At 43.0% G+C, this 22107-nt stretch overlaps 1 protein-coding gene across 2 annotated transcripts in view; it reads left to right on the forward strand.

The window, feature by feature from the left end:
- Positions 1 to 22107, forward strand: part of crip2 (cysteine-rich protein 2) — a 53119-nt gene that overhangs the window by 11740 nt on the left and 19272 nt on the right. The window contains exon 2 of one of the 2 annotated variants that reach the window (XM_024436977.2): positions 16390 to 16484. The exons of the other annotated variant lie outside the window; for it this stretch is intronic. Coding sequence (XP_024292745.1) covers positions 16390 to 16484 — 95 coding nt within the window. The remainder of the gene's footprint in view (positions 1 to 16389; positions 16485 to 22107) is intronic. 2 annotated transcript variants of the gene reach the window in all.

A 22107-nucleotide genomic window follows, 5' to 3' on the forward strand; every position in this document is an offset into this window, starting at 1 on the left:
ACTCTGCCTAGAAGGCCAGCATCCCGGCGGCAGGTAGCCTAGTGATTAGAGCATTGTACTAGTAGCCACAAGGTTACAAGATCGAATCCCCGAGCTGACAAGGTAAACATCTGTCGTTCTGCCCCTGAACAAGGCAGTTAACCCACTGTTCCTAGGCCGTCATTGAAAATAAGAATTTGTTCTTAACTGACTTGCCTAAATTAAGGTAAAATCAAATCCCAGAGTCACCTCTTCACTTCTTTAATCAGCACAACAGTTTTCAGCTGTGCTAACATAATTGCAAAAGGATTCTCTAATGATCAATTAGCCTTTTATAATGACACATTTGAATTAGCTAACACAACGTACCATTGGTACATAGGAGTGAGGGTTGCTGATAATGGGCCTCTGTACGCCTATGTAGATATTCCATTCAAAATCTGCCGTTTCCACCATTAATAATGTCTACACTGTATTTATGATCAATTTGATGTTATTTTAATGGACCAAAAAATTGCTTTTCTTTCAAAAACAAGGACATTTTCTAAGTGAACCCAAACTTTTGAACGGTAGTGTATATTTTTTTATATTAAGACATCCAATCTGACTGCAGTGAAGCCGCTCTAATTTGGTTTTGGTCTAGGTGCAGAAAATCATTCATTTACACCCCCCTACCCCTTTTATCTTCCTTAGCCAATTCAGCTGAACACTACCAACTTGTGTAGTGAACTCAACGCGTCTGAGAGACCCTTTTATTTAAGCACTTACTGTGCTCGCTCTGTGACTCTGTGAAGGTGATGTGAATTACAAATAGCATTTGGTTCCACAAGTAAACAGCGGCCAGACCACAGGTGCAAAGTAACCTGCATACAGTACAATAGGCATCCCAAATGGCACCCTATTCCCTAAATAGCACCCTACTATTATCCAGAGCCCTATGGGCCCTGATCAAAAGTGGTGCACTATGTAGGAAACAGGTTGCCATTTGGGCCACATGCTACATCATTAGCAGTAAGTCACACAGTCCTGTACTAGGCATTTCAGCCTAGTACTTCTCTGAGAGCTATGTTGACCTACATGTAGCCTAGACTCTCCAGTTCAGAACACAATGTCCTGGCTGGTTAGTGGTTGCAGATGAGTTGGAGCTGAGGGTGAGAGGCTGTCTTCCATATTTAACCCAACCCCTCGGAATCAAAGAGGAGCGGAGGGCTGTCTTAATCGACATCCACATTATCGGGGTCAGCGGGTTAACTGCCTTGCTCAGGGGCAGAACGGCAGATTTTTACATTGTCAGCTCGTGGATACGATCCAGCAACCTATCAGTTACTGGCCCAACGCTCCTACCCGCCAGGCTACCTGCCACCCCGAAAGGTGAACAAGGCAAGGCAGAGAGGCTATGAAAATGGTGCTTTCCTCTTGACCAGTACAGACTAGTGTTGCACGGTACCACAGTAATATCACGGTACCAAGACATCATGATACTTATGATACCAACATCTTCAAGTACCGTTTCATATGATACTACCACATTTTTCAGCCCTACAGATCGAAAGAACCCGCTGGCGCCTGTTAGAGAATGTTGATATACTCAGTTTGGTTTATACATTCAGTTGAATTGAAACAACAGCCACTAGTCTCTTGTATGTATGGGTCCACTTCACTATCTACTTCACTTCCATGCCCACATCACATGTGGCATCTGTAATCAGCCAGCCCCATCCCCTACCAGCCCACTCTCACAGCTTCTCTCTGTCCACTCTTCATGTACATCTATTCCTCCCATCAGTGTAAAAATAAATAGAATTTAGCAGTGATGGCGAGCGGGGATGCAGACAGACCCTGATGAGTCTTCTGTTGTACATGAGTTATACATTTGTTACATTGGAACAGCACAGGGCAAAGCAAGCCGTGTTGATATATTGTATAATTTCATCACCTGTTATAACCAAGATCACAGGCCCAGAGTAGACTTTGCAAGTTGACTGACATGCAGCCTCTGTTTGTCAGAGGGGGAATATGGAGCACTGTTTCGCGACGGGCATGTTTACAGCTTTACAGCAAAGAAAACGTCTCGTCTCTAGTGGAAGCGGTAAAAACAATATGACCCATATTACCAGAGATGTCTTTTTTTACTTTCTATCGGGATTCGCACACATTTGATATAATTTCACAAACCATGTCGCCGGCCATTTTAAAATAATCCTGCAAATTTTTGGTTTGATAACAAACAACGTTGTTCAGTCATGTCACCTAGCTAGCTAACAACTTGGTAATGTAACTTGACAGTAGGTTTAGGCTCATTTGATTGGCACAGGAAGAAAGGAAAAGAGTCTGCTACTCGTGAGATGTGCTTCAAAGGTAGGATTCATATAGGCCTAATGTAAGCCTAAACTGTATCACAAATCAATTTCTTTCTGGTGCTCCTTAAATTTAGTTTGTGGCCTAACGTATTAAATGTTGGGAGCAATGTTTGTGGGAATCCCTACTGTTAACTAGTGACCGGCGAAGGGGCGTACACGTCGGCTTGCCTGAAGACCATTTTTTGGTGTGCACGAACAGCCAATAAAACCCTTGCCGAGGATCAAAACGAAAAACGCCACAAAATGTCATCATAATATATGCATCAACTGTTCTAAAATGTTGCGGATGGGAAGCATATTGATTTCTGTGCGTAAAAATGAGCACGGGACCGGAGTGATTTTTATCAGGATGGGACAGGAAACTTCCCGGGTTCTAGAACTGTTGCAGGATCAGGATATTTAGGGACAAAATTGGACAGGACAAGATGGGAAGAATGAATTTTCACTCCCGTGTCAACCTGAATATGATCCTATGTAGTAGCAGCACATCACATAATTTTGAACAAACAAAACACGTTATTGAATCACAGACTTTCGGACTTTCTGTATTGCTAGCAGTGTAGCACTTACCCCATCTTGACCCACTAATGAAAGGTCATCCCCATCACCCTCATGATGTGGTAGTTAACAAGATCAACACTGTTGATGATGTGTGAAATCCTAAAGGACAGCTAGCCTGTTAAAAACAATGGTAAGGTTTTACATTTAGGTATAGCCAGTGGGCAGTGTGAGTTCTGATGACAGCTGAACAAAACATATTTTGCTTCTACTGCTGAGAAGCAGACAGAGGTCAGAAAGCGATTGATATGCCTGATACTGTACCTGTCCTGTCCTGTATAAGCAGCTTAGCTGTGCTTTGAGCTCCTGTGGTGAGCTAAGCTCTCCTCTTCAGTCTGTGGTTCCTTTGATCTCCTCTGTATAGTAAATATGGTCTTATCTTTTATCTGGCTGAAATATGTGAAATAACTCTTGTGACGCTATCCCTTACGCTCTGTTGGCAACCTGGTTTAACCCTAGGATGGAGGTGTGCTTGTGTTAACCCTTTGTTAGTAGCCTGGTTTAACCCTAGGATGGAGGTGACGGAGGTGTTTAACCCCCTGTCGGCAGCCTGGCTTAACCCTAGGATGGAGGTGTGCTTGTGTTAACCCCTCCTATGTTACCTCATCCTTTTGACTCAGGACGACTACATCTGGATGAGCCATTTTTGTAACAAAGCAAACCTACAGTTGACAATGTTCACAGTGTGGGTAAAACTTGACTGTAAGGGGCTGTAAGGTGCATGTGAGGCCACAGCAACTGTTCACAGAACTGTTCTATCATAGACACACATCATTCACAACCTTCTCTCCCAGGGAACATGGGAGTCATAAGGATGGATCTAATAGAATCAGCGTTGAGGAAAAATTGTTTCTGAAAACATGACAAGCCCGATATGAGATTAGCCATGTGATAGACTATATCTCAAAGGGGAAGTGCTGTTTCTACGCTGCTATCAGTGATACAGGTTTAGCAGAAAGTCGTCTCTGTGATTCGGTTACGTATTTTGTTTGTTCAAAATGATGTGATGTGCTGCTACTTAGGATCATGTTCGGCAGGGAAGCCGTTAGGTCTACTGTGAGAGCGTTATTCTTTGGACAGTTAAGTTCTCTAGCCATAGTGGGGTCTCTGTCTGTCTCTGTGTCTGTGTTTCTGTGTGTGCGTGCGAGCAAGCCCAGGCGCTTATGGTCTGTGAAAACAGGGAGTGTAATTACGCCAGACATTAGCGGTGTGGGGAAATTATAAGAGGGAACTAGTAATTTAGCAAGGAGGTCTACAGGGGGAAGGCTTCTAATGGGCAAGTGTCCCAAACGGCTTAATTACAGCAGTTTAATTATCAACAACGAGCCAGAAGCACCAAAACACCATTACTCTCACATGTGACCCACACACAAACACAGCACACACATATTCAATGTTTTTTCTTTATTGTACTATTTTCTACATTGTAGAATAATAAACTAAATAACACATATCATGTAGTAGCCAAAACAGTGTTCAAATCACAATATATTTGAGATTCTTCAAATGGCCACCCTTTACCTTGATGACAGCTTTGCAAACTCTTGGCATTCTCACCACCAGCTTCACCTGAAATGCTTTTCCAACCATCTTGAAAGAGTTCCCACATATGCCGAGCACTTGTTGGCTGCTATTCCTTCACTCTGCGGTCCGACTCATCCCAAACCATCTCAATTTGGTTAAGGTCAGGGGATTGTGGAGGCCAGGTCATCTGATGGAGCACTCCATCACTCTCCTCTTTGGTAAAATAGCCCTGTCCTGTTGAAAAACAAATTATAGTTCCACTAAGCCCAAACCAGATGGGATGGCGTATTGCTGCAGAAGGGTGTGGTAGCCATGCTGGTTAAGTGTGCCTTGAATTTTTTTTTAATTAGACAGTGTCTAATTAATTAATCAGTGCTTTACGGTGGGAAATACACATGCAGAGATCATCCGTGTCTCACAAAGACACGGCGGTCGGAACCAAAAATCTCAAATTTAGACTCGAGGCCAAAGGACACATTTCCATTACTCGTGTATCTTGGCCCAAGCAAGTCTCTTCTTTTTATTGGTGTCCTTTTAGTACTGTTTTTTTTGCAGCAATTCAACCATGAAGGCCTGATTTACGCAGTCTCCTTTGATCAGTTGATGTTGAGATGTGTCTGTTACTTAAACTTTGTGAAGCATTTATTTGGGCTGCGATTTCTGAGGCTGGTAACTCTAATGAACTTCTCATCTGCAGCAGAGGTAACTCTGGGGCTTCCATTCCTGTGGCGGTCCTCATGAGAGCCAGTTTAATCATAGCGCTTGATGGTTTTTGCGACTGCACTTGAAGAAACTTTAAAAATTCTTGACATTTTTTGTATTGACTGACCTTCATGTTTTAAAGTAATGATGGGCTGTCGTTTCTCTTTGCTTATTTGAGCTGTTCTTGCCATAATATGGACTTGGTCTTTTACCAAATAGGCCTATCCTCTGTATACACCCCATTCCTTGTCACAACACAACTGATTAGCTAAAACGCATTAAGAAGGAAAGAAATTCCACAAATTAACTTTTAAGAAGGCACACCTGTTCATTGAAATGCATGTGGAGAGAATGCCAAGAGTGCAAAGCTGTCATCAAGGCAAAGGGTGGCTATTTGAAGAATCTCAAATATAAAATATATTTTGATTGAACACTTTTTTTGGTTACTACATGATTCCATGTGTGTTATTTCATAGTTTTGATGTCTTCACTATTATTGTACAATGTAGAAAATAGTACAAAATAAAGAAACACCCTTGAATGAGTAGCTTCATTCAAGGGTGTTGAGACAGGAAAAACTTTTGAGAACTTTTGACCGGTAGTGTATGCAATACGCATGCTGCACCCACACATCTCTGTGGCGGTTAAACAAAGTCTGAGAAGTCATCACAGACAAATAATCACTAGACTACTCCGCCTTGGACAACACTGACACAACTACCAGCATGCAACAGTACTGCCACAGGAACGGAAAGGAATGTCCAGTGGGACAGTGTTGCTACCTCGTATATAGACCTCTTATCATACTATAACTGGATTAAAATTGTACTGAAATCCACTCAGAAGGAAGACAACATATTGACTTCTGCCCTCACATATCTGATAGCGTTTACCTCAAACAACTATTACCATTTAACGACTGGTTAGATAGAAGCAATCTATGAAGGATTGTATGAGTGGATGTGTGTGTATGTGTTGCAATTTAGGTGTCATTTATGTAGGCCTACAGTAGCTGCCTTATATTGATAAAGCCTAACATAGGGCCCTTTACATGGTTTGCCTGATTCCATTTAGTTTTTTCTCAAATACTGTTTTCTCCGTTTCATTTTTCCAGGTTCCCGATAACAAAATGATGATAATGGTTTTCGCTCTCAAAATCACACTTTTTAAATATAAAAGCATGTTCTAAGTCCACAACAATGCTTAAACCACATCATGAGACTTTTGAGGTCTGGGAAAAATAGAAGAAATGTGGCTTTTGAGGTGTAGTTAGGCTACCCTTTAATCCAAGTTCGCACCAGCAAGAGACCATTGTTTGGTTAGCGATGTTTTTGTGGCGCTCATGTGATTGCATAGTTTGCAAAGCAAATGGCCACTGAATAGATGCATATAATCATGATATCATTCTGCCAGGTAGGCACAGGTTACTTTGTAGTTCACATTTAATTGAGAAGGTTTTTGGGAAAGCTTTTCCATCTCTGCTAGCAGAAGGTTGTCATTAGCATCATCGCTAACGGCTGTATAAAGTGTAGACATGCGCCTGCATCACATACAACACACAGAGACAGGTGCATTCCTGTGCCGTTTCTGGAAGTTTGCGGAAAACATGAATCACTGATGCATTTTGTTCATGTTTTATGATTAACTCGAGCAAATTAATGCGTTTTCTAATACGTTCAATACACTTAGTTGATGTCTTAAGTTCAATACATTTTTGAATTTTGTTAAATTCCGTTTTAATGTCTGGATTCCGTGACTTTGTTCGGGTTCTCTACAACGTGGATTTTATAGGGTCCTACTAATATTCCTGTCAGAAGTTATTAACCTCTATAACATAGACGTCAATATACTTGTAATACAGTCAGGTTTGGGGTAAAATCTATTTAAATTCAGTCAATTCCAAAAGTAAACTGACATTTCTATTTCAATTCAAATTTTCCTCATTAAAAAGCAATTGAATTGGAATTGACCCCAACCCTGAATACAGTATATAAATTGTGTTTTTCATTGAATGTAAAGTATTTACATTTGTACTGTAGGTTAAATATTTCAAAATTACGGTTGGTTGGTTGGACTAATTTCTACATCAGCTGTCATGTGGACCCATCTGTTCTTCAGCCCCTCAACACTGTAAGCCCCCACTCTCTCCTCCATTTCCCTTTCCTGTCCCATCCCCCCCATCCATCCCTTCTCCTTTCCCCTATCCACTCCAGCTGAGTACACACAGGCATTTGTAGTCTACTCCGTTGTAACTATTGCAACGCTCTTTTGATAATGGCATGTCCCATTAACCAACATGCACCTGACTCCTGAGGGCTGAGGGGCCTATAGGGGCAGTGATAACAGAGAGAGAGAGTTTGTTTGTGTGTAAGACAGAGACAAAGGGCACAAACATACCGCAAAACAAACAACCATCCTCCCACCTCCTCCCCTCTCCAGCAGCAGACAGGAAGGAACAACATTCAGCCTGTGTTCCCCCTCTGCATCCTCTCTCCATTCTGCTCTTTTTCAATTGAATACACACAACACCCCAAGGCCAAATGGCCTTTGCTGTGGTTAAGACAATGGCTATTCAACATTCACACAATCCCATGGCAAAGGTTGGCATTCTACATCTACATCCACTAACATCATTCACCGGACCCTGGCTTTGAATGTGGTTTGATTTGTGAGGTAGCAGTTACATTCAACACTAGGGTCAAAGTCACTCTCAGACACTTGGTTTCTTGTTGCACATACATTATAACATATTTTCAGCATCCAGCTCTTTAAAATCTGAATTCCAAATCTACCCTAGGACCACAGCCATTATGGTGATACTGTAGCTGTCTATCTTTATTTAATGCTTTCTGATTGGCTGTGTGGTATATACATGTTGTATATACAGCAGTTGGCTTCCACCCCTCTAATCTTCTCAGATCTACAGAAGTGGCTAGAGAGTAAAGGGTTGATTTGGCATTCAGCATTAGATGTGTCCCTCTGTGGGGTGTGATTGGTACAGCCTCTGGGACACATGTGTTTGGGTCAGCTCCTGCTCCCTCAGGCTGGCTGATGCAACACCAGTGAAACTATAGCCCAACTTCCCTTCAATTCCCTGGCTCTGGAGGTCGTCTGTCGCCTCAGTCAAGGCGAGGTTTCCTCTCTCGCTCTCTCCCGCTCTCTCTCTCTGTCCGTCTTTATCCTTGTCAGCGTCCCTCCCTGAATTTAACAACCTTGTGAATTGGGCTTGCTGACGTAAATGTTCTCTCCAGGCTGCAGCCTGGAGCAAAGTGGATAAGTTAAAATACTGGCATCCCGTCTGTCTGTATTAGTGTTGTCACGATACCAACATTTTACTAACAATACAATACCAGGTCAAGTATCACGGTGGGGAAAAAATCTGTGATCTTAGCGTCCTGTTCGCTCCGTCCCCCGGACACTTGTTCCCATTTTCTAAATGTTCTGCTCATGTGCTACGGAAATGTCTGTCACTGAAATTCACACTTCTACTCAATACAACGCATTGAATTTAACGTCACACTGTTCAGTGTACAATAGAATACTGCATAGAATGGCTGATTTGCTCATATTTGCTAAGGCCTACCTGTAGCCGATGTGAGCAAGACCTTTAAACAGGTCAACATTCACAAGGCTGCGGGCCAGACGGATTACCAGGAAGGTGTACTCAGAACATGCGCGGCATTGAGGGACCAACTGGCAAGTGTCATCACTGACATTTTCAACCTCTCCCTGACCAAGTCTGTAATACCTACATGTTTCAAGCAGACCACCATAGTCCCTGTGCCCAAGAAAGCGAAGGTAACCGGCCTGAATGACTACCGGCCCGTAGCACTCACGTCGGTAGCCATGAAGTGCTTTGAAAGCCTGGTCATGGCTCACATCAACACCATCATCCCGGAAACCCTAGACCCACTCCAATTCGAATACCGCCCCAACAGATCCATGGATGATGCAATCTCAATCGCACTCCACACTGACCTTTCCCACCTGGACAAAAGGTACACCTATGTGAGAATGCTGTTCATTGACTACAGCTCAGCGTTAAACACCATAGTGCCCACAAAGCTCATCACTAAGCTACGGACCCGGGGACTAAACAACTCCTTCAGCAACTGAATCCTGGACTTCCTGACGAGCCGCCCCCAAGTGGTAAGGTTAGGCAACAACACATCTGCCACGCTGATCCTCAACACCGGGGCCCCTCAGGGGTGCGTGCTTAGTCCCCTCCTGTACTCCCTGTTCACCCACAACACCATTATTAAGTTTGCTGACGACACAACAGTGGTAGGCCTGACCACTGACAACTATGTGACAGCCTATAGGGAGGAGATCAGAGACAACAACCTCTCCCTCAACGTGAGCATGACAAAGGAGCTGATTGTGCACTACAGGAAAAGGAGGGCAGAGCACGCCCCCATTCACATCGACAGGCTGTAGTGGAGCGTATTGAGAGATTCAAGTTTCTTGGTGTCCACATCATCAAAATACTATCATGGTCCAAACACACCAAAGACGCCTTTTTTTTCCCCTCAGGAGACTGAAAAGATTTGGCATGGGTCCCGAGATCATCAAAAAGTTCTACAGATGCACCATCGTGAGCATCCAGACCGGTTGCATCACCGTCTGGTATGGCAACTGCTTGGCATCCGACTGTAAGGCGCTACAGAGGGTAGTGCGTACAGCTCAGTACATCACTGGGGCCTATGCTTCCTGCCATCCAGGACCTATATACTAAGCGGTGTCAGAAATTGTCAAAGACTCCAGTCACGCAAGCCACTGTTCTCTCTGCTACCGCACAGCAAGCGGTACTGGAGCGCAAAGTCTAGATCTAAAAGGCTCCTTAAAGGCTTTTACCCCTCAGCCATAAGACTGCTGAACAGTTAATCAAATGGCCACCCGGACTATTTGCATTGACCCCCCCCCCTTATTTTCTTGTGTAATTTAATGTTTTTTATTTATTTTTTACTTTAGTTTATTTTGGAAATATTTTCTTAACTCTATTTTAATTCAACTGCATTGTTGGCTAAGGGATTGTAAGTAAGCATTTCACGGTAAGGTCTACACCTGTTGTATTCAGCACATGTGACAAATAAAATTTGATTTGGCTGGAGGAATGGGAGGAAGGAATATACACTGCTCAAAGAAATAAAGGGAACACTAAAATAACACATCCTAGATCTGAATGAATTAAATATTCTTATTAAATACTTTTTTCTTTACATAGTTGAATGTGCTGACAACAAAATCACACAAAAATGATCAATGGAAATCAAAATTTACCAACCCATGGAGGTCTGGATTTGGAGTCACACTCAAAATTAAAGTGGAATACCACACTACTTAAAACAAGTCAAACTGAGGCTCAGTAGTGTGTGTGGCCTCCACGTGCCTGTATGACCTCCCTACAACGCCTGGGTATACTCCTGATAAGGTGGCGGATGGTCTCCTGAGGGATCTCCTCCCAGACCTGGACTAAAGCATGGATGGGAGCGAGACATGATGACCCAGATGTGCTCAATTGGATTCAGGTTTAGGGAACGGGCGGGCCAGTCCATAGCATCAATGCCTTCCTCTTACAGGAACTGCTGACACACTCCAGCCACATGAGGTCTAGCATTGTCTTGCATTAGGAGGAACCCAGGACCAACCACACCAGCATATGGTCTCACAAGGGGTCTGAGGATCTCATCTCGGTACCTAATGGCAGTCAGGCTACCTCTGGCGAGCACATGGAGGGCTATGCGGCCCCCCAAAGAAATGCCACCCCACACCATGACTGACCCACCGCCAAACCGGTCATGCTTCAGGATGTTGCAGGCAGCAGAACGTTATCCACGGCGTCTCCAGACTCTGTCACGTCTGTCACATGTGCTCAGTGTGTACCTGCTTTCATCAGTGACGAGCACATGGCGCCAGTGGCGAATTTGCCAATCTTGGTGTTCTCTGGCAAATGCCAAACGTCCTGCACGGTGTTGGGCTGTAAGCACAACCCTCACTTGTGGACGTCGGGCCCTCATTACCACCCTCATGGAGTCTGTTTCTGACCGTTTGAGCAGACACATGCACATTTGTGGCCTGCTCCAGGTCATTTTACAGGGCTCTCGCAGTGCTCCTCCTTGCACAAAGGCGGAGGTAGCGGTCCTGCTGCTGGGTTGTTGCCCTCCTACGGCCTCCTCCACGTCTCCTGATGTACTGGCCTGTCTCCTGGTAGAGCCTCCATGCTCTGGAAACTACGCTGACAGACACAGCAAACCGTCTTGCCACAGCTCGCATTGATGAGCCATCCTGGATGAGCTGCACTACCTGAGCCACTTGTGTGGGTTGTAGACTCCGTCTCATACTACCACTAGAGTGAAAGCACCGCCAGCATTCAAAAGTGACCAAAACATCAGCCAGGAAGCATAGGAACTGAGAAGTGGTCTGTGGTCCCCACCTGCAGAACCACTCCTTTATTGGGGGTGTCTTGCTAATTGCCTATCATTTCTATTCCATTTGCACAGCAGCATGTGAAATGTATTGTCAATCAGTGTTGCTTCCTATGTGGACAGTTTGATTTCACAGAAGTGTGATTGACTTGGAGTTGCATTGTGTTGTTTAAGTGTTCCCTTTATTTTTTTGAGCAGTGTACATGCATACTGATCTGCATGTCATTGTGTCAGTAAGGGAAAACACGGCATGAAACCTTCTACTCTTCAGTTAAAACACACACACACACTCTCCTTCCTTTCCTCACACACTCTGTCTCCCTCTCTCATACTAAACACACATTAATTTGTTGTCATTCAACGAAACACGACTCGTTTTCATGCAAATTTTTTCAAGTACTGCACCAAACATTTTAGTTAGATGTAAAATTGCGTGACTAAGATCTCCTCTGCAAAAATGTAAACTCAAGAAATCTGTCATTAATTTTAGCTGAATTAATGAATTCTGACTATTTTGAAGTGTATACAAGCTACGGCATCTTAAGATGGACAAACAGTACTGTTGCTGCTTTTTCTCATTTTTCAAGCGAAGATCTGTAAAGGGAGTACTCGAGCACACTCGTTCGATTCGGCTAGGCGATGCATGCGGAAGCCTTTAGCTGCTTCTCTGTCTGTCCCCGCTCTGCTGCAGCATCGCATTAGAGGAAACTAGGGGTGTACCGATGTCGGCATACTCATATTCGTAATCGTATCCGTTTTATCACAGTTGATACTCGTAATCGGATTTACTCATGATCAGAAAACCCGTAAGTGTGCTTTAAATGCCGGTAAAGACTATTTCTCAAGTGTGCAGGACACATGGCTTTCGACCTTCGTCTCTCCTGAGCCCATACGGGAGTTGTAGCGATGAGACAAGATAGTAACTACTAACAATTCACTGTGAGTGAGTGAAACAGCCATGCATGTGTCTGTCTGTGGAAATGAGAGCAGAGGAAGAGTGGCTTGTTCTAATCCAATCGCTGCAGCAAGCTCAACCGATTACCCCGCCCGTTTCAATACAGACAGACGAACTAGCCAATGGCTGTTTAGAGCTTCACACTGTTTGAGTGAAAGAGAAGCATGCTGGCAGCTGATTTAAAAAATTTTTTTTTACTGATGTCTTATTCGGAAAATTCTCCATATTCGTTATGATACTCGTTTTGTCCGAGTACTCGGCACACCAAGACTGTTCTCAGGGCAAGCCTGGTTGTAGGTTGATAATGTTTGCGTTGCATCAGGGACAATATTAGCATTTTACCCTAACCCTTTTCTTAACCTAATTATCCTAACCTCCCACGTTAATTATCCTAACCTGCTTCGAAAAGTCACTTCTGCTAGTCAAAATCGGCAGATTTGCCCTGAGAACAGTCTTGGTTTCCACTAATGCGATACAGCTGCTTTGTGTGTGAGTAGCCATAGCAACTGCTCCATTTGGCTGCTGCTCAGCGCTCATGAGACAGTTGCCTATACACAGCAGATAACAACCACATTAAGAGATTTTGGCAATGAAGGCAGCCCTTGTACTTTTCTAGAGTCGGATGAACTCATGGATATGGACATGTGTAATTGTGTACGCCTCTGCGTGCATCTGAGGTAAAGTCGTGACTGGCTACAACTGGAGCGAGTCAAGAGAGTGAACCGAAGAAAGGGGAGGGGGAAATGGCTATTTATTTTGTAAAGATTTTAATAAGGTATACTATATTAGGCCTACACAATTTTTTTGTATGAAATGCTCCACACATTACATATTTATAACCCCCCACCCCTTCTCCCCCCCCAAAAAGCTCATAACTATTCCTGTACTGCCCAATCCTGTAGACTGTCTATCCTGTCCTGTCCAGAACTTGACTATAGAACTTCACGGAATCCCACAGGAATGAGAGTCAGCCGTTACTGGGTGTTATTATTCAGAGTTACAGTTGCATTCAAATATATTGTAGGGCCCTATAGTTTTTGCGAAAAACTAAACGCAATCAGGTGAAAAAAAGAACCGATTTTTATAGGGCCAAAATATTGGCACCCTTGCACTTTTCTTAAATAATTCCCTATTTCTTCTCAAATAAGTTCAAATTGAAAAAAACATTTGGTCCCCACACCTTATTGGATTTTTAACATTGCAGAACCAATTTTAATTTTGTTGACTTAAGTTTAAACAATTTGTTTAGAAAATAAAGACATGGCATGGACAAAACTATTGGCACCCGGAGCTAGTACTTTGTTGCACAGCCTTTGGCCAATATAACTTTAGACAAACTCTTCTTGTAGCCATCAATGTGCTTGCTGCAACTTTCTACTCGCTGTCCACTCCAGAACAGTTGTCCAGTGTTTCTTCTTGAACCATTCCTAGATGTGTTTTGATATGTTTGGGATTGTTATCCTGCTGGAAGACCCACAACCTTCATTGGAGACCTGGTGTTTGGACACTTGGTTGAACATCAGACCCCAAAACACCTCATAATCTGCTGATTTCATGATGTCTTGCACACGTGCAAGGTCCCCAGTGCCAGAGGCAGCAAAGAAATGCCACAGAATTCAAAGAACATAACACCCTCACTACAATCAAACATGGGGGAGGTTGGATAATGCTGTGGGGTTGCTTTGCTGCCTCTGAAACTGGGGGGATTGAATGTGTGCAAGACATCATGAAATCAGATGATTATCAAGGTGTTATGGAGTGCAATGTTCAACCCAGTGTCTCTTTTGAAGGTTATGGGTCTTCCAGCAAGACAACAACCCAAAACACATCAAAAGCACCCTGGAATGGTTCAAGAAGAAACACTGGACTGTTCTGGAGTCGCCAGCGAAGAGTCCAGATGTGAATCGCATCCAGAACCAATGGCAAGATCAGAATCATAATAATAAATAACGCCTTTTAGCAGACGCTTTATCCAAATTGACTGTCATGCATGCATTCATTTTATGTATGGGTGGTGCCGGGAATCGAACCCACTACTGTGGCTTTACACGCGTCATGCTCTACCAACTGAGCTACAAAGGACCAAAACAGTAGTTAGTGGAGGGTACCCCTCAAACATTGATGAATTAGAGCAGTTTGATGCTGAAAAGTGGGCAAAATTCAAGCTCATTGGTGGCTCCAAGAAGCGATTGTTGGCAGTTATCTTCGCCAAAGGGTATGCAACCAAAAAAAATGTGTCTTTGTTTTCTGAATTAAAATTGGAAACTTAAGCTTACAAGAATTAAATTGTTTCTGCAATGTTGAAAATCCAATAACAGGTTCTGGAGAACCAAAGTATATATAATTGTTTTCTATTTATTTGAGAAGAAATAGAGAATTATTTAAGAAATGTGCAAGGGTGCCAATATTGTATGTTCTCTAGCCATAGTAGGAAAGGTTCACACTGTGTGTGTTTGTGCCTCCAGTCTCTCATGCTGGATAATGGTATGCGTGTGTGTGGTATCGTATAGGGGGAGTGGTTAGCTGGAGGATAGCCAGCGGATAGACAGCCGGACCATCCCCCTACACTGCAACACACACACACACACACTATAACTCACACACTCATAACCCAGACACCCCTTTTAACAACTTCTCTCCTCTTACAATAATAACATCCATTTAAACTGAAGAGCTGTTTATTTGTTCAGTTTATCACCTAACCCTCATACAATGACAGAGGGCTGGCCTACCCTTCTGTCCCTCTGCACGCACAACACGCACACACACAAACACACAATGACAGAGGACTGGCTGGCTGGCATTATAGCCTCTTCATGTCCCTCCTATCCCACTCATAAATTCTCTTTGGACACTGTCACTGTTCAGTCAGAAATCATTGATTTAGAGGCTAATCTGTGATTTGGGGGAATTTCCCCTGACCCCTGTAACTATTATCACTGGTGATATGTTCAGGTTAGGCCGTGTTATGTTGTGTTTGTGGGAGGTCCAACTGTAGTTACTGTCTATATCCTCCTTTTGTTTTAGTGCAGTTGACAGTGAAACTGTCTTGGAGACAAAATGAACAGCCTCGTCGGAAGTCAGTCGCTGAGCTGAGGGGGATCTGAAACAATCCTTCTGAAACAATCCTGCTCACTCCAGGTGGAGAAGCGAGGGAGGGAGAAATGGGGCGATAATGGAGGTACTGTAGGAAGCGGCCTGACGTCCGGCTGATTGTGGCCTGCCATGATTAGAGAAGGTTTTTCCTGTAGTGAAGTTAGCTGGACCATTGTCTGAGGGAGGGAGAGGGAGGTGGGTATAATTGGAAACTTGGCTATAATTAGGACCACTCCTGTCTGGGGAAGTGTCTGGTCTGGTCTGGGAGAGAGACTAAGACTGGTGAAAGGGGATAGAAATGGGGTGGATGAGGAGGAGTGGGGTTAGGGGGGAATCAGGGGGATGAGGGGGGTATAGAGAGAGAGGAAGGGGGAGGAGAGGAGGGATATTAAGGGATCTGGGCTAGCTGTTGACACCCTTCTGTCCAGCTGTACTCGGCCTCGTGCATATGCCATCTGTCTGTGTGATGATGACATTATTACAGCAGCGTCCTGTATAGTGCACTAGCACCCTCAGATATTATCCTAATGCTCCTTTCTCTGAGCTCTGAGGAGGCAAGAGAAGAATCAGTGGAGTGAACACAGAATCATTCTACTGTAAAGCAATGACCTACATTCTCTAAGGAAATTAAAGTTACAGCCTTCTGAGAGATAAGGATGCCTAGTCATTGATTTCAGTGAAATGCCTCATTATTTAAGCGTATTTACACTCTTGACGTCTTCTCGTCCTCGCTCGCACGCTCTCTCTCTCCTCTCACACTATCTCCTCTCTCTCATCTCTCTCTCTCTAGCTGAGAAGGTGTCATCTCTGGGGAAGGACTGGCATAAGTTCTGTCTGAAGTGTGGCCGCTGTAACAAAACCCTGAACGCAGGGGGACATGCTGAGGTGAGCGATAATCAATGATGTCTATAGGCTCACAGGCATAGGATCAATCCCTATAGGTCCACGAGGTATAACCTAATCAGGAAAACCAAGTTTTATATTGACTGATTGACACACACAGACACTCACTCACACACTCACACTACATCCAGATAAGGTTGAAGTCAGAGGTTTACGTACGCCTTAGCTAAATACATTTAAACTCAGTTTTTCACAATTCCTGACATTTAATCCTAGTAATAATTCCCTGTTATAGGTCAGGTAGGATCACCACTTTATTTTAAGAATGTGAAATGTCAGAATAATAGTAGAGAGTGATTTATTTCAGCTTTTATTCAATTCACCACATTCCCAGTGGGTCACAAGTTTACATACACTCAATTAGTATTTGGTAGCAGTGCCTTTAAATTGTTTTTTTTTGTAACAGTATTTTTATTGGAATTTCACAATTTTCACCCATATTAAGAGATACAACAACAGAGACAAAGCACACAGAACAAAAACAAGAAAAACAGCACCCACTTACACATATCTACGTGCATATATATATATACACACATACATACATACACATACATACACACACATACATATACCCATGCATATACACACACATACGCATACATACACGCACGCACACACACACATATACACACCCATACATACGTACACCATTTTCCTCTTCCCGCTCTGTGCTTCTCTCACCCCATCACCATCATTGCGTCTCTCAATACATACAATTTAAACAAACTTACAAACAGAAATTAAACAAAAAAGCTCAGTTTAAACCAAGAGGTTAGGTTCCACACATGGAACGTACAGTGTAGTTCTGAAATACATAGATCCCCGCCATTCTAAGAGAATCCTTACAGCATAATAGCTGATACCTCAGGTTCTAGGTAATTTAGATAAGGTTCCCATACTTTGTAGAACTGGTCTGTTTTAGAATGCAATGTACATGTCAGATATTCCAGAGGCACCCATTCAAATAGTATCTTATGCCAATCTTTAATAGAAGGAACCTTATCACTAATCCACTGTAAAAGGATGTTTTTCCTCGCTGCGAAGGTAAGGATGTTGTAAAGCCTCCTTTTACCGACAGAAGTAACATGCCTACTAGGGAGACCTAACAGTAAAGAAACTGGGTCCAATTCTAGATCAACCCCTAGGATCTTTTCAATTTCTTGCAGAACACCAGACCAGTATCTTTGTATTTTGGTACATGACCATAAACAATGTGTTAGGGTGCCTGTATGAGTTTTGCATTTAAGACACTGAGGGGAAGAGGAAGTGGGGCTAAAAGCATGTCTGCGATTTGGGGATATATGCAATCTGTGTATTATTCTTAATTGGATTGCTCTAGTACGGTTACATATATATATTGTTTTTGCATATCTCCAAATGTCCTCCCACATCTCTTCGTCAATAGTAACAGACAATTCTTTCTCCCACACTTGTTTCACCCTCTGTGTGTTGACAGCAGAAAAGGACCTTAAAGTATCATAAAACAGACTTACAGACATTTTCCTTTGTGGGAAAAAAAGCATTCTTTCAATGACAGACACATCAGGGTTACCAATTAAGGTGGTGCTCTTCAGAATATAATGTCTTACTTGTAGGAAGCTGAAAAAGTCCTGCTTTGGGAGTCGATATTTCTCGACCATCTGCTCAAATGACAACAAAATCTTATCAGCAAATAAGTCATTTAGCCTGCGTATGCCCTTATTAAGCCATAAGTTAAAGCCAGCATCCAGCAATCCTGGACTGAAATCTGGGTTGTTAAGAATTGGGGTAAGAGCAGAGGTTAGTTTGGACCTTCCCAGGAAGCGTTGAACTGACCTCCATACTTTGAGTGTGTTAAGTGTAACGGGATTATTGCAGTGATCTTCTACAGACTTGAAACTTCTGAAAAATAAAAGATCCTGTAAGGGGTATTTTGAAAGAGAAGTCTCAATGTCTAACCAAATAGAGGAGTCATCATTTGTGATCCAGTCAGAAATATAACAAAGGTGGGCACACCATTGATAGAACCTGATATTGGGCAGGTCCAAGCCGCCCATAGGACTTGGCAGCTGCAATATTGCCATCTTAAGTCTTGGCTTGCGTTTACTCCATATAAAGGAACTTAGCCATCCATTTACATCCTTTATTACCTTATTGGAGAGTAATACTGGGATCATTTGTATTGGGTAAAGTAGTCTAGGTAAAATGTTCATTTTCAAGAGGGATATTCTACCCAACCAAGAAATCGGGAGAGAGTTCCAGCGATCCAGATCCTGTCTTATTGTATCAAACAAGGGAACAAAATTGGCTTTGTACATTAGCTGGAATTTAGGAGTTACAAATATACCCAGATACATGAAACCTGAGGGAGACCATTTAAAAGGGAAGGGGGGAGAAGTATTAGGTACAGAGTGTAGGGTACCAAGTGGCATAGCCTCTGACTTAGTAAGGTTAATCTTGTAGCCTGAGAATTCGCTGAATAATTCAATAATATTAATAAGAGATGTAATTGAAGTCTCGGGACTAGAGATGAATATCAGGACATCATCAGCATGCAAGCTTATTTTATGGTGAACATCACCAATAAGCAGCCCCTGTATAGCAGGCGTTACCCTGATGGCCTCGGCTAGTGGTTCCATAACGAGTGCAAAGAGGAGGGGGATAAAGGACAGCCCTGTCTGGTACCTCTGTGTATAGAGAAGCTATTTGACCGTAGCCCATTAGTAAGGACAGCAGCCTGAGGATCATCATATAAAACTTTCACCCATTTTATAAAGTTGTCCCCCAGACCAAATTTATTTAGAGCAAATAATAGGTAAGACCACTCCACACGATCAAATGCTTTCTCAGCATCTAGGAGAGCACAAGACCATCCACAGCACTTTGTTGGTAGGCTTGAATTACATTAAGAAGCCGCCTGACATTGTTGCATGACTTACGGCCCCTAATGAAGCCAGTTTGGTCTCCTTTCACAATTAGTGGCAGTGAGTCCTCTAATCTTGTGGCTAGAATTTTAGAAAGCAATTTTCTATCCACATTCAGAAGGGAAATTGGTCTGTATGAGGAACAAGACTCTGGACATTTTCCCTTTTTGAGAATAAGTGAAATGTTGGCTTCTCTCAGCGTTTGAGGGAGTTGGTCATTTGAAAATGAGTGGTTAAACATATCACGCAATGGCTCAAGGATCAGGCCATGGAACTCTTTATAGAACTCACTACAAAACCCGTCTGGTCCTGGGGCCTTACCATTTTGCAGATTCTTAATTGCGAACATTATCTCTTCCTTGGTAATAGGGGCATTAAGGAGGGACCTCTGCTCTTCGGAGATAGTAGGGAGCTCAATCTTACAAAAGAAGTTCTCCATTAATTTGGGTGCATCCTTTGGCAGTTCTGAGGCATAAAGGTTTGTATAAAATTTCTTAAATGAGTCACTTATCAATTTATTTTCATATAAATGATTACCATCAGAATCAGTAATAGTAGCAATTGACTGAGAGTCAGCCCTCTTTTTAGATAGGTATGCCAAGTACTTTCCTGGCTTATCGCCATGTTCTAATAGCTTTTGCCTGACAAATCTCATTTTCTTTTCAGCGTCCTGTGTTAGGAGAGAGTCTAACGTTGATCTAATGACTGATATTTCCTTTAATAGGGCAGGAGTGGGCGTTTTAATGTAGTCCTTCTCTTTAGTTCCTAATTCAACCTCTAACATTTTTTGCTTTTCCCGCTTTTTCCGTCTCTTAGTAGCTGTGTATGACATAATCAGACCCCTGGCATACGCTTTACAGGTCTCCCAAAGGAGCAAGGGGTTATCTGTTGATTGAGAGTTAATAGAGAAAAATGCTTTAAACTCTGTTATAAAATATGATGTGAATGTATGGTCTTTAAGAATGGTTGTGTTCAACCTCCAATGTCTTGACCGATTGAATGCCCCGTTGAGTTTTATGTCCAGGATCACCTCAGCATGATCAGATATGACTATGCTTCCTATCCTAGCGGATAAAACAGACTGCAAAGACGTCTTGGGCATAAAAAAATAATCTATTCTAGTCTGACATCCATGAGGTGCAGAGAAAAAAGTGAACTCTCTGTTGGAGGGATGGAAAGCTCTCCAGACATCCGCTCCTTATCATCCAAATGAGTTTTTTGCAACAGGGCAATATCAATATTTTCTTTTTTCAAAAAAGACAGTACTTTCTTCCTTTTAATGGGGTTATGGCTCCCTCTAATGTTCCACGTACATACACGCAGTCTGTTATCTGCCATTGTATCTTGACCATTCAATATCCAGAATGGATCCTACTGTAAAAGTGGGGTGGCACCTTTTTCCATGTGTTGAACTCTCCTCTATCCCACTGAGCATAAACAAAAAATATGAACCCTGAACTCGAACTATACTAAACCCAAAAATTAAACATGTAAAAATCCAAAAGGGGGTTTTCCCACTAGCTAACATGCAGGGGATTTCAACTCTCCAATGTAGACTCTTAAGTCCGCATTGCCGCTCAATAGCCTCATCCTTTATATATATGGAAAAGAAAATCAATAGAAGAAGATTGAGGCTCTTCCACCTAAAACCAAGCCTGGGCACCAATATGGATTCACACATATCTCAGCCTGAGCTATAGCGGCTATTACTTTAGCAAGAAAAATAATAAAGATACGAATATTACTGAGCCGGAGTAGGTGAGGACTCACACCACTGTTTCATGATCAGATTCAACCAAAAATAAACAAAGTTATTCAATGCTGTGGAGGTGCAGCTTAAAGTTATTTACCCGAGAGAGTCAATAAACGCAGCAGCCTCTTCAGGTGTGTAGAGCTTTTAGGTGATCCGTTGACCATAATCTTCAATGTGGCCGGGTACAACAGTGCGTAGTCCATCTTCATTCTCCTGAGTCGAGCCTTCGCCTCATCAAACGCTTTGCGTCTTCGTACAACCGCTGTGGAATAATCATTGAAGAATGAGACCTTTGGACCTTTATGTTGACTACCATCAGAGCCGATGTTTCTAGCCGCATCCATGACGCGCTGCTTGTCGGTGAAGTTGTGGAACTTTATAACCACCGGCCGTGGGCGCTGATTGGGACCGGGTATCGGTGCTTGAGAGCGATGGGCTCTGTCCAGCTTCACACGACCAGCCTTAGTGTCCATTTGTAGGTAGCCAGGGATCCATTCCTCAAAGAATTTTACTGAACGTGTCCCTTCAGAATTTTCCGGGAGTCCCACAACACGAATATTGCATCTGCGTCCTCGATTATCCAAGTCGTCAATGTGCTCCGCCATTTCGCGCACCTGTTTCTCAAGTGCTTTTATCTTAGCGTCCATAGATGTAGTTGAAGTTTCCACTGCAGCAATTCTCCCTTCCGCCTCAACAACACGTTTCACAACGCTCTGTATTTCTGCTGAATGGCCTGCTATTGCTTCCAAGACCGTTCTTATCTTAGCATCGATCACTTTAGTAATGTTATCAGTCATCTTTTGAATCATCAGGTCCATTGTGCCTGGATCCGCAATGGTGTTAGCTTCGCTAACGTTAGCTAGCTCCTCATGCACATCCACAGGGGTGGTGGTTTTGGTCGACTTCTTAGTAGTTCTATTGGGCATGTTGTCGGAGATTTTTGCGA

Source organism: Oncorhynchus tshawytscha, linkage group LG11 (genome assembly GCF_018296145.1).
Source record: "Oncorhynchus tshawytscha isolate Ot180627B linkage group LG11, Otsh_v2.0, whole genome shotgun sequence".
Lineage (NCBI taxonomy): Eukaryota > Metazoa > Chordata > Actinopteri > Salmoniformes > Salmonidae > Oncorhynchus > Oncorhynchus tshawytscha.